The 17,591-nt window shown below is 45.3% G+C and overlaps 2 protein-coding genes across 22 annotated transcripts; one reads left to right on the top strand and one right to left on the bottom strand.

Annotated features, from left to right (window-relative positions):
* Positions 1–213: 213 nt before the first annotated feature.
* Positions 214–5,101, bottom strand: LOC143785945 (uncharacterized). 6 transcript variants are annotated; one of them, XM_077275108.1, is made up of 4 exons: positions 4,322–5,101; positions 1,922–1,970; positions 1,243–1,302; positions 930–1,113 (listed from the first exon to the last, which is right to left on the bottom strand). In XM_077275108.1, exons 1-4 carry the CDS (start codon positions 4,764–4,766, stop codon positions 1,008–1,010), a joined length of 660 nt encoding a protein of 219 aa, XP_077131223.1. In that variant the 5' UTR covers positions 4,767–5,101; the 3' UTR covers positions 930–1,007. The 6 variants fall into 6 exon arrangements, 2 of the variants coding, with proteins under 2 accessions (XP_077131225.1, XP_077131223.1); XM_077275110.1 differs by lacking the exons at positions 930–1,113; positions 1,243–1,302 and adding an exon at positions 214–652; XR_013218172.1 differs by having other exon boundaries at positions 1,922–5,101.
* Positions 5,102–5,335: 234 nt separating this feature from the next.
* On the top strand, positions 5,336–12,502 carry LOC143785889 (uncharacterized). Of its 16 annotated transcripts, XM_077275082.1 has the most exons (7): positions 5,874–6,834; positions 7,063–8,346; positions 10,698–10,746; positions 11,366–11,425; positions 11,555–11,616; positions 11,711–11,787; positions 12,016–12,500. In XM_077275082.1, exons 2-7 carry the CDS (start codon positions 7,902–7,904, stop codon positions 12,148–12,150), a joined length of 828 nt encoding a protein of 275 aa, XP_077131197.1. In that variant the 5' UTR covers positions 5,874–6,834; positions 7,063–7,901; the 3' UTR covers positions 12,151–12,500. The 16 variants fall into 16 exon arrangements, 2 of the variants coding, with proteins under 2 accessions (XP_077131197.1, XP_077131192.1); XR_013218153.1 differs by adding an exon at positions 5,336–5,793 and having other exon boundaries at positions 6,413–6,472; positions 6,602–6,663; positions 6,758–6,834; positions 7,063–10,746; positions 11,366–12,502; XM_077275077.1 differs by having other exon boundaries at positions 11,366–11,616; positions 12,016–12,501.
* The last annotated feature ends 5,089 nt before the right edge of the window (positions 12,503–17,591 follow it).

Below are 17,591 nucleotides of genomic sequence, written 5' to 3'. Positions count from 1 at the left end.
GTCACATTGCGTTTCCAGCGCCCCTGATGTGCCTAAACAGTGGAAACCCCCCAATTCTAACTTCAACCCTAACCCCAACACACCCCTAAGCCTAATCCCAACCCTAACCATAACCCTAACCACACCCCTAACCCAAACACACTCCTAACCCTAATACCAACCCCAATACACCCCTAACCCTGACTCACTCCTAACCCTAATGATAATATACTTGGCACTCAGGAGAATTTTGTAGTGTAGAAAAACATCATTTATTCAGTGCATCCAGTTCAACATGAACGTTTTCGGTCCCAACATAGGACCTTCATCAGACAGGATTTTTGAATACTGTAATATATATATACAAAAATACAAAAGAATATTTTTAGAAAAAATTCTTGATGCACATTAAGGATACAATATATCATATTCAAAATTCTAGTTCAAAAAAGCAAAACAAATATCACTAGTGAAAGTGATCAAGCAGCAATCGTGACGGACTTTGGTGAATCCTGACTTGGAGCGTGAGATGTGAGCTTCATTTTGGAGAGACAGAGAGCTGTGAATGTGTCGATAAGATTATGATAAGGTGACCATGCTGGGTCTGGATAAGGGCCTTCCAGAGTGGATAAATAATGGTGAGATTGCCCCTGTATCGTGCAGGGTGAGCTGCCTAAAAACACAAGAATACAGACACGTGAAGTGTTTGACAATATATGAAGCAACAAGGTAAACCAAAACATCAGATTGCCGTGTATAAGAGTAAGTGCTAGAGTATAGAGCATATGTGACCACCGGAGCTGCGTACAGATTCCCTGTATATCAAGAGGCTACCAAACGTCATGGTGACACGCTGAGGGTAGGTGTGAGCAGTTGCCCAACGAATAATGCGACTATGTACCTGGAATACACTATATGTTTGTATGGGCCCAAGTTTGGTGCCAAAAAACAGACAAAGTCCAGGAGGTATGGTGCCGCCTAAGGAAAAGGACATCATGTGGCCAGTATGAGAAAATTGCCAATAGGTGTTATGGAGGACCCACGGTACGTATAAGACAGGAGGACATGTTACCTCGTTCAAGTTTAGGAATATGCGCTGCCACAGGGCGAGACCGCTCGCTGGTGCAGGGAGCGCTGCAAGAAATGAGGGTAGTGCTACATGAATAGCTAGTCCGGTCATAAGAAGTAAATACAGGGTGTGGGAGATTGCCAATAGGCACTAAAGGGGAACCCTGGTACATCCTGAGCAACGGGACACAATACCTTTTGTGATGTGAGGAACTGCGCTGCAAGTGGGCGAGGTGCTCGCTGATGAGAAGAGCGCTGAAAGGAATGAATAAATAAAGGTGGTCCCAGTGAGATGAATAATCCGGGCATAATGTATGACAATGGAGGGGAGACTGGGCGTCGCTGTACCTGGTGCTGCAGAGAAGAGGAACTGGCGCCGTGCAGAGAATCCTCCCGGAGACGCTGAACCTCCAGCGGTACTTCCGGGTTTATGTGTGTGCCGACAGGGGGTCAGCTGACCCACTGCGTCACCGGCGTCACATGACTGAGCCAGCCGCGCATGCGCAGAAACGAGGGGAGCGCTGGGCCGATTTATAAGTGTACTGGCGCCTGTATCTATTGCATGAAGTGTATCAATGCACCGCGCAGCTGAGGCATGGGCGACAGGGCCACTGGGGGAGATATTGTGGGCACTATAGTGTGTATCAGTGTGGAATAAAAGCATGTGGGGACTATCTGTACAATGGAGAAATTGAGCTAGTTATGGGCACTACAGCGTACGAAAGAGGAATGAAATAGCAGGAAGAATGCGTGTGAGGGCTGCATATGCACATTGAAGAGAAAACTGGTCAGACCTGAAGGTGGTCACACAGCTGTGATAGAGTGGCAATCTAAATGCTCTATGTTAAACCGGCATGGTGTGGAAATACTATACCATGTGAAGGATAGTTGGTGCTCAGTGCCTGGTAGTGCAGCTAGCGATTCTGTGAGGATATAAAAGAAGGAAACAAATAAAGTCAATACAACATGCTCAATAAAGGGACCATAGTACAATATTCACAGTTTTACAAAAAAGCCGAGACGTCATAGTCCCTGTTTAATCCCTTTGGTTCTAAGGTCTGTAACGTGTAAATCCAAAAAGCTTCCCTTTTCTGGAGCATTTTGGTACGGTTCTGTCCTCTCCTAGGGATATCAATTTGTTCAAGAACCTGGAATCGGAGCTGGGCGATGGTATGATTTTTTTCGGAAAAGTGATAGGGGAGGGGGAGATGTGTCTTATTGCATCGGATTGTGGACTTATGTTGGGCCACTCTATCCTTCACCATTTGGGTGGTCTCCCCCACATATGCCAAACCACATGGGCACTTTATAAGATACACCACAAACGTGGATTCACAAGTAAAAAATCCCTTGATGGGAATTGCCTTGCCAGTTTGTGGGTGAAAAACAACGGAACCCCTCTGTATGTTGCTACACTGTAGACAGTTCAAACAAGGGAATGTCCCTTGTCTTTGAGTTTGAAGGAAGGTCTGCCTGGGGACCACTGTACTTGAACCAATGTCAGCCTTTACAAGTCTATCTTTGAGGTTTTTTGCTCGTTTGAAACATGGAAGGAAGGGCCTGGTGAATTCCGGAATATTGGGATAGCTTTTTGTTAGGATGTTCCAGTGTTTTCTGATTGTAGTTTGCACCAAACCAGAAAACGGGTGAAACGTGGACACGAAAGGAATTCTCTTTTGGTTGTCTCTTGGTCTAGTGTTAGATAGGTTCCTTTTGGCCTCTGTCAATACTCTCCGGGGATAGCCCCTCTCGATGAACTTGTGTTCCATTTCCGTAAGTCTGACTTTCTTAGTTTCTATATCAGAGACAATCCTCTCTACCCTATGGAATTGTGATTTTGGAATAGAGTTCTTAACCGAGGGTGGGTGACAGCTGGTAAAATGTAGGAGGCCGTTACGGTCAGTAGGCTTGGTGAATAGATCAATGGCTAGGGTGCCGTCCCTTTCCTTATATACCAGGGTATCTAGAAAACTAATCCTATGTGTGTCTTGTTGAATGGAAAATTTGAGCTCGGGCCAGATGTTATTAATATGTTGATCAAAGGAAAGGAGCGACTCAATGGGGCCGTCCCAGACGCAAAAAATGTCGTCGATATATCTCCGCCATACTTTGCAGTGGTCTTTAAAGAGGGGATGGTCATACACGTAGTCACTTTCGAAGGCTGCCATATAGGCCACGGCATACGGGGGCGCTACGTTCGCGCCCATTGCAGTGCCTTGTAGCTGGGCATAAAAGGTGTCCTGACACATGAAGTAGTTTTCTTTGAGTACCAAACCTAATAGGTCAGCACAGAAATGACGTATTTTGGTGTCTACCTTATTGTCACTCAGGAGTCTATCCGTGGCTGCCATACCTTTCTCATGCACTATAGATGTGTATAGACTATTGACATCCCAGGTAATTAGCAGAGAGGAAGAAGAGATAGGGCCCAAGGACCTAATGACCTGTATGAAGTCATTGGTGTCCAGCACAAAGGAGCGTGTGGTTTTAATTAAGGGGGTCAAGATCTTCTCGAGCACTATAGATAGAGGTGACAAGATTGAATCAGTCAAGGAAACAATGGGCCTGCCCGGTGGTTTGTTCAGTCTTTTGTGAATTTTAGGCAGGATGTAGAATATAGGAGTGATGGGATCTTTTTTGATCAGGAAATCCCTCATCTTACTGTCGATTGTACCTGTTTGAAAATGAAAATCTATAACCGGTGCAATTTGCTGGACCAGTCGGTTAAGGGGATTCTGGGGTATAACCTTATAGACCGTGGTGTCACTTAATTGTCTAGTGATCTCCTCAATGTAGTCAGTCCTGTCCATAACTACTGTAGCCCCACCCTTATCAGCTGGTTTGATTACAAGAGACTTATCCGACGCCAGTTGTTCCAGCGAGAGTTTCTCCGAGTGTGAGAGATTGGTCTGGAATTGAAATCTCCCCCGGTCCATATCGCGAGTCAACGTGTGGATGTCCCTTTCAACAAGGGAAACGAAAGTTTCCACTGGTGGGTTGGACCGTGGAGGCATGTACCCGCTGTGGCTCCGTAGTCCCAGGTCGTGAAGTTCGAGTAAGGTCTTGTCCTGCCTCGACGGGTTCAATACGGGAGGCAGTCCCGAGAAATGGACACGCAGCCTGAGGTTCCGATAAAACCTCTGTAGGTCCATATTAAGTTCAAACGAGTTGAACTTATACATTGGGCAAAAGGACAGGCCTTTCTGGAGTACAGCCAATTGATGTGTGTCCAGAGTTTTTGAGGAGATGTTGACTACCAGCGGGAGGTCCTTACCTGCGAGCGTGTCGCCATCTGATTTCTGTTTTCCACGGCGGCATTGGCCCCCCCGCCTCGTCTTCCCCTTTGACGGCCCCGATTGTGCCCTAAAAAAGAAGAAGAGTGGAAAGTGGAAGAGTTTGAGGTGCCAGGTCTGCTGTCGACAGAACCGGATGAGCTTAAAGAGCTGTGTCGTCTGGAAGACTGCCGAGTATCTCGCCACTGATAGACCCGGTTCTGCAGGTAGTCCTCGGTATCTCGTAGAAATTTTGATCTTTTCCTCTTTTCCACTTCCATCCTGTGTGCTTTCAAGAGATCTTGATTCTTTTGTTTGAGTTCCTGGTACTCTTCCTGGGGCATGGTACTGATCAGTTGGTTCTCTATGGCATTTATTTGAGTGTTCACTGTTTCCAGGTTCTTTTGGAGATAAGAAAGAGTTAAGGTCATCAGATCTGCCGAACATTTGTTCAGGATGTGTTCGAACTTGGTACAATAATCTTTGTCTTCCCTAAAAAAGGTTGGTTGTAGAGAGACCCTCAGGCCTCGTGGGATCCTCTGGACTCGGAGGTACTCAGCTATCGTGATGATATGTAGTTCTAGATTAACTGCTCGTCTGGACTCACGTTCCAGGTCACGATTCTTTAACTCTTTAGTGGGGATTTGGAGAAAGTCGCTTGGAGCGGTCACTTTGGACAGGATATCCGCCGCTTCTGTTGCGTTGAAAGAAAAGGTCTCACTTGACATCGTCCTAGGTGCTCGTGAAAAGGATCCAATATGTAATATAGTAAAGCACGGCACTCTGGGTATCTGGGAGGTGCTCAAGTTAGTTATCCAACCCGTAGTACATCAATGATAATATACTTGGCACTCAGGAGAATTTTGTAGTGTAGAAAAACATCATTTATTCAGTGCATCCAGTTCAACATGAACGTTTTCGGTCCCAACATAGGACCTTCATCAGACAGGATTTTTGAATACTGTAATATATATATACAAAAATACAAAAGAATATTTTGTATTTTTTACTTGTGAATCCACGTTTGTGGTGTATCTTATAAAGTGCCCATGTGGTTTGGCATATGTGGGGGAGACCACCCAAATGGTGAAGGATAGAGTGGCCCAACATAAGTCCACAATCCGATGCAATAAGACACATCTCCCCCTCCCCTATCACTTTTCCGAAAAAAATCATACCATCGCCCAGCTCCGATTCCAGGTTCTTGAACAAATTGATATCCCTAGGAGAGGACAGAACCGTACCAAAATGCTCCAGAAAAGGGAAGCTTTTTGGATTTACACGTTACAGACCTTAGAACCAAAGGGATTAAACAGGGACTATGACGTCTCGGCTTTTTTGTAAAACTGTGAATATTGTACTATGGTCCCTTTATTGAGCATGTTGTATTGACTTTATTTGTTTCCTTCTTTTATATCCTCACAGAATCGCTAGCTGCACTACCAGGCACTGAGCACCAACTATCCTTCACATGGTATAGTATTTCCACACCATGCCGGTTTAACATAGAGCATTTAGATTGCCACTCTATCACAGCTGTGTGACGACCTTCAGGTCTGACCAGTTTTCTCTTCAATGTGCATATGCAGCCCTCACACGCATTCTTCCTGCTATTTCATTCCTCTTTCGTACGCTGTAGTGCCCATAACTAGCTCAATTTCTCCATTGTACAGATAGTCCCCACATGCTTTTATTCCACACTGATACACACTATAGTGCCCACAATATCTCCCCCAGTGGCCCTGTCGCCCATGCCTCAGCTGCGCGGTGCATTGATACACTTCATGCAATAGATACAGGCGCCAGTACACTTATAAATCGGCCCAGCGCTCCCCTCGTTTCTGCGCATGCGCGGCTGGCTCAGTCATGTGACGCCGGTGACGCAGTGGGTCAGCTGACCCCCTGTCGGCACACACATAAACCCGGAAGTACCGCTGGAGGTTCAGCGTCTCCGGGAGGATTCTCTGCACGGCGCCAGTTCCTCTTCTCTGCAGCACCAGGTACAGCGACGCCCAGTCTCCCCTCCATTGTCATACATTATGCCCGGATTATTCATCTCACTGGGACCACCTTTATTTATTCATTCCTTTCAGCGCTCTTCTCATCAGCGAGCACCTCGCCCACTTGCAGCGCAGTTCCTCACATCACAAAAGGTATTGTGTCCCGTTGCTCAGGATGTACCAGGGTTCCCCTTTAGTGCCTATTGGCAATCTCCCACACCCTGTATTTACTTCTTATGACCGGACTAGCTATTCATGTAGCACTACCCTCATTTCTTGCAGCGCTCCCTGCACCAGCGAGCGGTCTCGCCCTGTGGCAGCGCATATTCCTAAACTTGAACGAGGTAACATGTCCTCCTGTCTTATACGTACCGTGGGTCCTCCATAACACCTATTGGCAATTTTCTCATACTGGCCACATGATGTCCTTTTCCTTAGGCGGCACCATACCTCCTGGACTTTGTCTGTTTTTTGGCACCAACCTTGGGCCCATACAAACATATCGTGTATTCCAGGTACATAGTCGCATTATTCGTTGGGCAACTGCTCACACCTACCCTCAGCGTGTCACCATGACGTTTGGTAGCCTCTTGACATACAGGGAATCTGTACGCAGCTCCGGTGGTCACATATGCTCTATACTCTAGCACTTACTCTTATACACGGCAATCTGATGTTTTGGTTTACCTTGTTGCTTCATATATTGTCAAATACTTCACGTGTCTGTATTCTTGTGTTTTTAGGCAGCTCACCCTGCACGATACAGGGGCAATCTCACCATTATTTATCCACTCTGGAAGGCCCTTATCCAGACCCAGCATGGTCACCTTATCATAATCTTATCGACACATTCACAGCTCTCTGTCTCTCCAAAATGAAGCTCACATCTCACGCTCCAAGTCAGGATTCACCAAAGTCCGTCACGATTGCTGCTTGATCACTTTCACTAGTGATATTTGTTTTGCTTTTTTGAACTAGAATTTTGAATATGATATATTGTATCCTTAATGTGCATCAAGAATTTTTTCTAAAAATATTCTTTTGTATTTTTGTATATATATATTACAGTATTCAAAAATCCTGTCTGATGAAGGTCCTATGTTGGGACCGAAAACGTTCATGTTGAACTGGATGCACTGAATAAATGATGTTTTTCTACACTACAAAATTCTCCTGAGTGCCAAGTATATTATCATTGATGTACTACGGGTTGGATACCTAACTTGAGCACCTCCCAGATACCCAGAGTGCCGTGCTTTACTATATTACATATTGGATCCTTTTCACGAGCACCTAGGACGATGTCAAGTGAGACCTTTTCTTTCAACGCAACAGAAGCGGCGGATATCCTGTCCAAAGTGACCGCTCCAAGCGACTTTCTCCAAATCCCCACTAAAGAGTTAAAGAATCGTGACCTGGAACGTGAGTCCAGACGAGCAGTTCATCTAGAACTACATATCATCACGATAGCTGAGTACCTCCGAGTCCAGAGGATCCCACGAGGCCTGAGGGTCTCTCTACAACCAACCTTTTTTAGGGAAGACAAAGATTATTGTACCAAGTTCGAACACATCCTGAACAAATGTTCGGCAGATCTGATGACCTTAACTCTTTCTTATCTCCAAAAGAACCTGGAAACAGTGAACACTCAAATAAATGCCATAGAGAACCAACTGATCAGTACCATGCCCCAGGAAGAGTACCAGGAACTCAAACAAAAGAATCAAGATCTCTTGAAAGCACACAGGATGGAAGTGGAAAAGAGGAAAAGATCAAAATTTCTACGAGATACCGAGGACTACCTGCAGAACCGGGTCTATCAGTGGCGAGATACTCGGCAGTCTTCCAGACGACACAGCTCTTTAAGCTCATCCGGTTCTGTCGACAGCAGACCTGGCACCTCAAACTCTTCCACTTTCCACTCTTCTTCTTTTTTAGGGCACAATCGGGGCCGTCAAAGGGGAAGACGAGGCGGGGGGGCCAATGCCGCCGTGGAAAACAGAAATCAGATGGCGACACGCTCGCAGGTAAGGACCTCCCGCTGGTAGTCAACATCTCCTCAAAAACTCTGGACACACATCAATTGGCTGTACTCCAGAAAGGCCTGTCCTTTTGCCCAATGTATAAGTTCAACTCGTTTGAACTTAATATGGACCTACAGAGGTTTTATCGGAACCTCAGGCTGCGTGTCCATTTCTCGGGACTGCCTCCCGTATTGAACCCGTCGAGGCAGGACAAGACCTTACTCGAACTTCACGACCTGGGACTACGGAGCCACAGCGGGTACATGCCTCCACGGTCCAACCCACCAGTGGAAACTTTCGTTTCCCTTGTTGAAAGGGACATCCACACGTTGACTCGCGATATGGACCGGGGGAGATTTCAATTCCAGACCAATCTCTCACACTCGGAGAAACTCTCGCTGGAACAACTGGCGTCGGATAAGTCTCTTGTAATCAAACCAGCTGATAAGGGTGGGGCTACAGTAGTTATGGACAGGACTGACTACATTGAGGAGATCACTAGACAATTAAGTGACACCACGGTCTATAAGGTTATACCCCAGAATCCCCTTAACCGACTGGTCCAGCAAATTGCACCGGTTATAGATTTTCATTTTCAAACAGGTACAATCGACAGTAAGATGAGGGATTTCCTGATCAAAAAAGATCCCATCACTCCTATATTCTACATCCTGCCTAAAATTCACAAAAGACTGAACAAACCACCGGGCAGGCCCATTGTTTCCTTGACTGATTCAATCTTGTCACCTCTATCTATAGTGCTCGAGAAGATCTTGACCCCCTTAATTAAAACCACACGCTCCTTTGTGCTGGACACCAATGACTTCATACAGGTCATTAGGTCCTTGGGCCCTATCTCTTCTTCCTCTCTGCTAATTACCTGGGATGTCAATAGTCTATACACATCTATAGTGCATGAGAAAGGTATGGCAGCCACGGATAGACTCCTGAGTGACAATAAGGTAGACACCAAAATACGTCATTTCTGTGCTGACCTATTAGGTTTGGTACTCAAAGAAAACTACTTCATGTGTCAGGACACCTTTTATGCCCAGCTACAAGGCACTGCAATGGGCGCGAACGTAGCGCCCCCGTATGCCGTGGCCTATATGGCAGCCTTCGAAAGTGACTACGTGTATGACCATCCCCTCTTTAAAGACCACTGCAAAGTATGGCGGAGATATATCGACGACATTTTTTGCGTCTGGGACGGCCCCATTGAGTCGCTCCTTTCCTTTGATCAACATATTAATAACATCTGGCCCGAGCTCAAATTTTCCATTCAACAAGACACACATAGGATTAGTTTTCTAGATACCCTGGTATATAAGGAAAGGGACGGCACCCTAGCCATTGATCTATTCACCAAGCCTACTGACCGTAACGGCCTCCTACATTTTACCAGCTGTCACCCACCCTCGGTTAAGAACTCTATTCCAAAATCACAATTCCATAGGGTAGAGAGGATTGTCTCTGATATAGAAACTAAGAAAGTCAGACTTACGGAAATGGAACACAAGTTCATCGAGAGGGGCTATCCCCGGAGAGTATTGACAGAGGCCAAAAGGAACCTATCTAACACTAGACCAAGAGACAACCAAAAGAGAATTCCTTTCGTGTCCACGTTTCACCCGTTTTCTGGTTTGGTGCAAACTACAATCAGAAAACACTGGAACATCCTAACAAAAAGCTATCCCAATATTCCGGAATTCACCAGGCCCTTCCTTCCATGTTTCAAACGAGCAAAAAACCTCAAAGATAGACTTGTAAAGGCTGACATTGGTTCAAGTACAGTGGTCCCCAGGCAGACCTTCCTTCAAACTCAAAGACAAGGGACATTCCCTTGTTTGAACTGTCTACAGTGTAGCAACATACAGAGGGGTTCCGTTGTTTTTCACCCACAAACTGGCAAGGCAATTCCCATCAAGGGATTTTTTACTTGTGAATCCACGTTTGTGGTGTATCTTATAAAGTGCCCATGTGGTTTGGCATATGTGGGGGAGACCACCCAAATGGTGAAGGATAGAGTGGCCCAACATAAGTCCACAATCCGATGCAATAAGACACATCTCCCCCTCCCCTATCACTTTTCCGAAAAAAATCATACCATCGCCCAGCTCCGATTCCAGGTTCTTGAACAAATTGATATCCCTAGGAGAGGACAGAACCGTACCAAAATGCTCCAGAAAAGGGAAGCTTTTTGGATTTACACGTTACAGACCTTAGAACCAAAGGGATTAAACAGGGACTATGACGTCTCGGCTTTTTTGTAAAACTGTGAATATTGTACTATGGTCCCTTTATTGAGCATGTTGTATTGACTTTATTTGTTTCCTTCTTTTATATCCTCACAGAATCGCTAGCTGCACTACCAGGCACTGAGCACCAACTATCCTTCACATGGTATAGTATTTCCACACCATGCCGGTTTAACATAGAGCATTTAGATTGCCACTCTATCACAGCTGTGTGACGACCTTCAGGTCTGACCAGTTTTCTCTTCAATGTGCATATGCAGCCCTCACACGCATTCTTCCTGCTATTTCATTCCTCTTTCGTACGCTGTAGTGCCCATAACTAGCTCAATTTCTCCATTGTACAGATAGTCCCCACATGCTTTTATTCCACACTGATACACACTATAGTGCCCACAATATCTCCCCCAGTGGCCCTGTCGCCCATGCCTCAGCTGCGCGGTGCATTGATACACTTCATGCAATAGATACAGGCGCCAGTACACTTATAAATCGGCCCAGCGCTCCCCTCGTTTCTGCGCATGCGCGGCTGGCTCAGTCATGTGACGCCGGTGACGCAGTGGGTCAGCTGACCCCCTGTCGGCACACACATAAACCCGGAAGTACCGCTGGAGGTTCAGCGTCTCCGGGAGGATTCTCTGCACGGCGCCAGTTCCTCTTCTCTGCAGCACCAGGTACAGCGACGCCCAGTCTCCCCTCCATTGTCATACATTATGCCCGGATTATTCATCTCACTGGGACCACCTTTATTTATTCATTCCTTTCAGCGCTCTTCTCATCAGCGAGCACCTCGCCCACTTGCAGCGCAGTTCCTCACATCACAAAAGGTATTGTGTCCCGTTGCTCAGGATGTACCAGGGTTCCCCTTTAGTGCCTATTGGCAATCTCCCACACCCTGTATTTACTTCTTATGACCGGACTAGCTATTCATGTAGCACTACCCTCATTTCTTGCAGCGCTCCCTGCACCAGCGAGCGGTCTCGCCCTGTGGCAGCGCATATTCCTAAACTTGAACGAGGTAACATGTCCTCCTGTCTTATACGTACCGTGGGTCCTCCATAACACCTATTGGCAATTTTCTCATACTGGCCACATGATGTCCTTTTCCTTAGGCGGCACCATACCTCCTGGACTTTGTCTGTTTTTTGGCACCAACCTTGGGCCCATACAAACATATCGTGTATTCCAGGTACATAGTCGCATTATTCGTTGGGCAACTGCTCACACCTACCCTCAGCGTGTCACCATGACGTTTGGTAGCCTCTTGATATACAGGGAATCTGTACGCAGCTCCGGTGGTCACATATGCTCTATACTCTAGCACTTACTCTTATACACGGCAATCTGATGTTTTGGTTTACCTTGTTGCTTCATATATTGTCAAATACTTCACGTGTCTGTATTCTTGTGTTTTTAGGCAGCTCACCCTGCACGATACAGGGGCAATCTCACCATTATTTATCCACTCTGGAAGGCCCTTATCCAGACCCAGCATGGTCACCTTATCATAATCTTATCGACACATTCACAGCTCTCTGTCTCTCCAAAATGAAGCTCACATCTCACGCTCCAAGTCAGGATTCACCAAAGTCCGTCACGATTGCTGCTTGATCACTTTCACTAGTGATATTTGTTTTGCTTTTTTGAACTAGAATTTTGAATATGATATATTGTATCCTTAATGTGCATCAAGAATTTTTTCTAAAAATATTCTTTTGTATTTTTGTATATATATATTACAGTATTCAAAAATCCTGTCTGATGAAGGTCCTATGTTGGGACCGAAAACGTTCATGTTGAACTGGATGCACTGAATAAATGATGTTTTTCTACACTACAAAATTCTCCTGAGTGCCAAGTATATTATCATTGATGTACTACGGGTTGGATACCTAACTTGAGCACCTCCCAGATACCCAGAGTGCCGTGCTTTACTATATCACTCCTAACCCTAATCACAACCCTAACCATAACCCTAACTACACCCCTAACCATGACACACCCCTAACCCAACCGTAAACATAATCCAAACCCTAACCCCGACTCTAGCCCCAACCCTAACCCTAACTTTAGCCCCAACCCTAACCCTAACTTTAGCCCCAACCCTAACCTTAATGGGAAAATGGAAATAAATACTTTTTTTTTATTATTATTTTTCCCTAACTAAAGTGGTGATAAATGGGGGTTGGTTTACTATTTATAGCGGGTTTTTATAGGGGTTTATATGTTTGGCAGCTGTCACACACTGAAAGACGCTTTTCATTGCAAAAAATAGTTTTTGCGTCACCACATTTTGAGAGCTATAATTTTTTCCATATTTTGGTCCACAGAGTCATGTGAGGTCTTGCTTTTTGCGGGACGAGTTGACGTTTTTATTGCTACCATTTTCGGGCACATGACATTTTTTAATCGCTTTTTATTCCGATTTTTGTTAGGAAGAATGAACAAAAACCAGCAGTTCATGAATTTCTTTTGGGGGGCGTTTATACCGTTCTGTGTTTGGTAAAATAGATAAAGTAGTTTTATTCTTCAGGTCAGTACGATTACAGCAATACCTCATTTATATTTTTTTATGTTTTGGCGCTTTTATACAATAAAAACTATTTTATATAAAAAATAATTATTTTTGCATCGCTTTATTCTGAGGGCTATAACTTTTTTTTTCCCTGATGACATTGTATAGTGGCTCGTTTTTTGCGGGCCAAGATGATGTTTTCAGTTGTACCATGTTTATTTATATCCGTCTTTTTGATCGCGTGTTATTCCACTTTTTGTTCGGCAGTAAGATGATAAAGCATTGTTTTTTGCCTCGTTTTTTATTTATTTTTTTACGGTGTTCACTAAAGGGGTTAACTAGTGGAACAGTTTTATAGGTCGGGTCGTTATGGACACGGCAATACTAAATATGTGTACTTATTGTGTTTTATTATTTACATAAAGAAATGTATTTATTGGAACAATACATATATTTTTTCTTTATTTAGGATTTTTTATAAATATTTTTACACAGTGTAATTTTATTTTTTACATTGTCCCAGGGTGGGACATCACTATATAGTGTCAGATCGCTGATCTGACACTTTGCAGAGAACGGTGTCAGATCAGCGATCTGACAGGAAGTGCAGGAGGCTTGCCGACACCTGCTCTCAGCATGCACTGACAAGCCACCTCCCTGCAGGACCCGGAAGGACCCCCACAGCCATCTTGGATCCGGGGCCTGCAGGGAGGAGAACGGAGGAGATTCTCAGAACAACGCAATCACATCGCGTTGTTCTGAGGGTCTCAGGGAAGCGCGCATGGCTTCCCTATGCCACTGGAATGCTGTGATCATGTTTGATCGCAGTGTTCCGGGGGTTAATGTGCAAATTTGGAAAATATGTCCAATTGAGGTGGGCAAATTTATGGTGCTGTATGTTTGATGAGTGGAGGGGACGTGGAGAGGTTAAAGGAGCGTCTGAAAAGATATTAGAGTGATGCGCGCTTTTCTTTTTTTCTGCTTAACTTTATGTGTGTTGATTCCGGCAACCAATTAGGGTGCAGAAACCATCCACAATGTCATGACACAAGGTCTTCTGTGATTGGTTGCTGAAGTCTCAGGTATTTTAAAAAGTGGACATCTTGTTTTGCTGACGCTATTAGCTCAGTGTCACAGTGCAGAAAGGTCGCTTTTGTGCTAGTGCTGAAAGTAAAATTGGCAGTGAAATAGATAGGATCCTGTCCTGTGTGAAATCGATCTTCCAGCATTAAAGTGTGCAAAAACTTTGTGACAGTCTCCAAAAGCCCCATTAGCTACTCCAAATTGTTTGTGCTAACTCTGTGTTTCAGTGGCAAATCAGAAGACCAGATTTCCACTTTATAATTGTTAGGCCTAATATAGTGTTGCAGCCTGGAGTACCAATTTGCTACTCCAAATTGTTTGTGCTAAAACTGTTTTTCAGTGGCAAATCAGAAGGCAATATTTCCACTTAAAAATCGTTAAGCATAACAGTGTTGTTCAATCACCCTTGTTTCCTCCGGTGTCAAAAATTTCCAACCACCCAAATGACTGTGGGGAACCACAGATTGGCCATTCTGAAAAGCTGTTCACACATTCTATTCCATGGGCATCAGAGGACTGGTCCAAAGAATCACACAACCCAGAGGAGAAAAGTATCCGCACCAATGCCCAAAATGTTTTCATGTTGGATCTGGGGCAGGATGATGTAGAGTCCTAGATTAATCCAGACCCTTGTCACCAGACATTAACCACCAAGGATAGAGGTGATCCTGATAACATTATCTCTAAAATTTACAAAAAAAAGTCAGCAGTGACAAAAATTGCAATAACTTGACAATGACAAGCATAAAACAGCACATGAGTGATCAACATGCCTTACTGTGTGAATCTCAATACTCTAAAATGTGGACTAGCGGGCCTCACCAACCATTGGCCATCCCATCAACTTTCTCTGCTGCTTCTTCCTCCTCTGTGACCATTCCAACTCTTCTCACACAAGTTTCCGGCAGAAGAAACTACAATTGTTTATCCACCACAGTTGAGGTGAGTAAGAGCCGAACAGCTGTTATAGAAGTAGACATGACTGCTGCTTTTCTGTCGCCTAACACAATACATCGTTCTCAATCCACCATAATATCTTCGCCTGCACCTCACTCAAAGTCCAGCAGATTGTCCTGGTCTCCATACTCCGCTCTCTCTCAGCACAGCAGCCAGATCTCGGTCCCGCAGTTCAGATCACTTAAAGGGCCACTGTCACCCCCTCCAGCCGTTATAAACTAAAAAAGCCACCTTGTGCAGCAGTAATGCTGCATTCTAACAAGGTGGCTCTTTTAGTTTTTGGTGCATGCATTCCCAAAATATAGCTTTTATAACTTCTCCAAAATACCTGTCTTTCGCCAGGGAGGCAGGTCCTCACCCCCCAGCTTGAAACGCCACACTGCCATCACTCAAATCTTCAGGGGCACAGGGTGCCGCCCCCATCGTGCTGTTTTCACATGAAATCCGGCGCCTGTGCTGTGTAGTACTGTCTGGTGCAGGCGCAGTGAGCTCTGGCCGTCTGACATCACAGCCAGGCTTGCAGACTGCGCCTGTGCGGCCGCCCTGCTTGTGAATCCCAGCCCCGCACTCTGCATAATGCATAACACACTGCGGGGCTGGGATTCACAAGGTGGGTGGCCACACTGGCCGCACAGGCGCAGTCTGCAAGCCTGGCTGTGACGTCAGATGGCCAGACCTCACTGTTCCTGCACCAGACAGTACTACACAGTGCAGGCACCGGATTTCATGCGAAAACAGCGCAATGGGGGTGGCGCCCGGTGCCCCTGAAGATTTGAGTGACGGCAGTGTGGCGTTTCAAGCAGGGGGGTGAGGACCTGCCTCCCTGGCGAAAGACAGGTATTTTGGAGAAGTTATAAAAAGCTTTATTTTGGGAATACATGCACCAGAGTGCAGTTATGTGACATTAATGCACACTTAAAAAATGCAATACCACCTAGTCTGTAAAGTATGTGATTGGGGTACAAAGCAAAAGTCCTTGGAGATCAGGAGACAGCTAGCTGGACACCACCATCAGCGCTGAAGAAATGTTCTGAGAGAACGCTTGCTGCCGGGCACGATAAAACCTCCAAGACGTGTGAGCAAGCTCAGGCAACTCATCCATTTTAGAAGACCAAAACGTGAAAGGGTCCAAACCCTCCCTGATTGTATTGATATTTAGTTCTAGATACTACTGCACCATCCTCTCCATTTGTTCACTATGTGTAAGACTTGGACTCTGTTGTGCTGGTGCACGAGTTGGTCTAAAAAAAAGTGTCAAAAGACTCACAGAAATTGCTTCTTCCACTTCCACCACTGCTGCTGCTAATGTTTAGGCATTGACAAATTGACGTGCTGGAAGTTGGAAGTCTACAGCTGCGATGCGAACTTTGTGCTTCACTGCTGTCTTGTGGAAAAGCTCTCTTTAGGTTGTGTAAAAGCTTGTTTCAATATTCCAGCATTTGTGTGTCACTTTCTAGGGCGGGAAACATCTGGCAAAATTTGCTTTCAAAAAATGTCGATCTAATAAAGTGGCAACCCAGTAGTCAGCATTACTCCTAATCATAACTATACGGGGATCACGTTGCAGATAGTGCAGCAAGAAAGCACTCATAAGTCGGGCTCTCCCATAAGGTCCAAGCCCATGCTGTGTTGGTGGCTTGGTAACAATGAGGCTTGTTTCCTTCATCCCCTGCCGCCAACCATGAATAACAGGGAGGGGAGGATTATCCTCTTCATCTGACAGTTGCTCACTCATCACTTCTTAGTCCTCCAATTGTTCTTCGGATCTTGCACCTTCGATAAGTTTGTCTGTTAAGACCAGCCACCCTCGATTGCAGCAATCCACCCTCCCTTGGCACTCGCCTGTGTGATGACAATCTTGAACTTAGAGACAATATTATCCCCTCCGCATATTCCTCTGCTTCCTCTTCTTCTTCTGGGACCACCATCTCCTCCCACAGCTATTCAAAGTCTACTCCAGCATATAGATGACTGGAATAGTGATTCTGATGATTGCATTGTCAGCGCTAACCATCTCAGTAGCCATTTCAAAACTGTGTAGAAGGGTGTAGAGTTCCTTAATCTGTGCCCACTCTGTAAATGTTATATGAGCCACATCAATTTTGCAAATTTTGTGCTATAGTAATACTGCAAAGTTTTCTCAACAGGGATATATCATTTGTAACTTAAAATGGGCAAGGTGCATGGTAAGGAATGTGAAGTGGATGGGATGCTGATGGTGAGCACCGTAGTCAAGGTGAAACTGTGGCTGCTGCAGGAGCACAACAAATACACACATCATGTCGATCTAGCTTCCTGTCCCACTTTGTAAGGGGGCTCAGAACATCACTTTTTGAAGCCAGACCAGTGTGAAAAGGTTGTTGGATGGGTAGCAGATAATGTTTCCAGTCACTTTGCCAGCACCACCATGTCTTACACATTGTCCAGTCTTAGTAGGC

This window comes from Ranitomeya variabilis, chromosome 1 (assembly GCF_051348905.1).
Source record: "Ranitomeya variabilis isolate aRanVar5 chromosome 1, aRanVar5.hap1, whole genome shotgun sequence".
NCBI lineage: Eukaryota > Metazoa > Chordata > Amphibia > Anura > Dendrobatidae > Ranitomeya > Ranitomeya variabilis.
The sequence above is the reverse complement of the archived record's forward strand: the minus strand, read 5'-3'. Positions and strand labels throughout refer to the sequence as shown.

Coding starts and splice junctions, on each gene's coding strand:
- LOC143785945 (XM_077275108.1), bottom strand. CDS start 4,766: ATGTTCGGCAGATCTGATGACCTTAACTCTTTCTTATCTCCAAAAGAA. Junction 1,303..1,921: donor CACCAACTATCCTTCACATG/GTATAGTATTTC, acceptor CATTCCTTTCAG/CGCTCTTCTCATCAGCGAGC. Junction 1,114..1,242: donor AGTTCCTCACATCACAAAAG/GTATTGTGTCCC, acceptor CATTTCTTGCAG/CGCTCCCTGCACCAGCGAGC.
- LOC143785889 (XM_077275077.1), top strand. CDS start 7,902: ATGTTCGGCAGATCTGATGACCTTAACTCTTTCTTATCTCCAAAAGAA. Junction 8,347..10,697: donor AGATGGCGACACGCTCGCAG/GTAAGGACCTCC, acceptor ATATCCTCACAG/AATCGCTAGCTGCACTACCA. Junction 10,747..11,365: donor CACCAACTATCCTTCACATG/GTATAGTATTTC, acceptor CATTCCTTTCAG/CGCTCTTCTCATCAGCGAGC.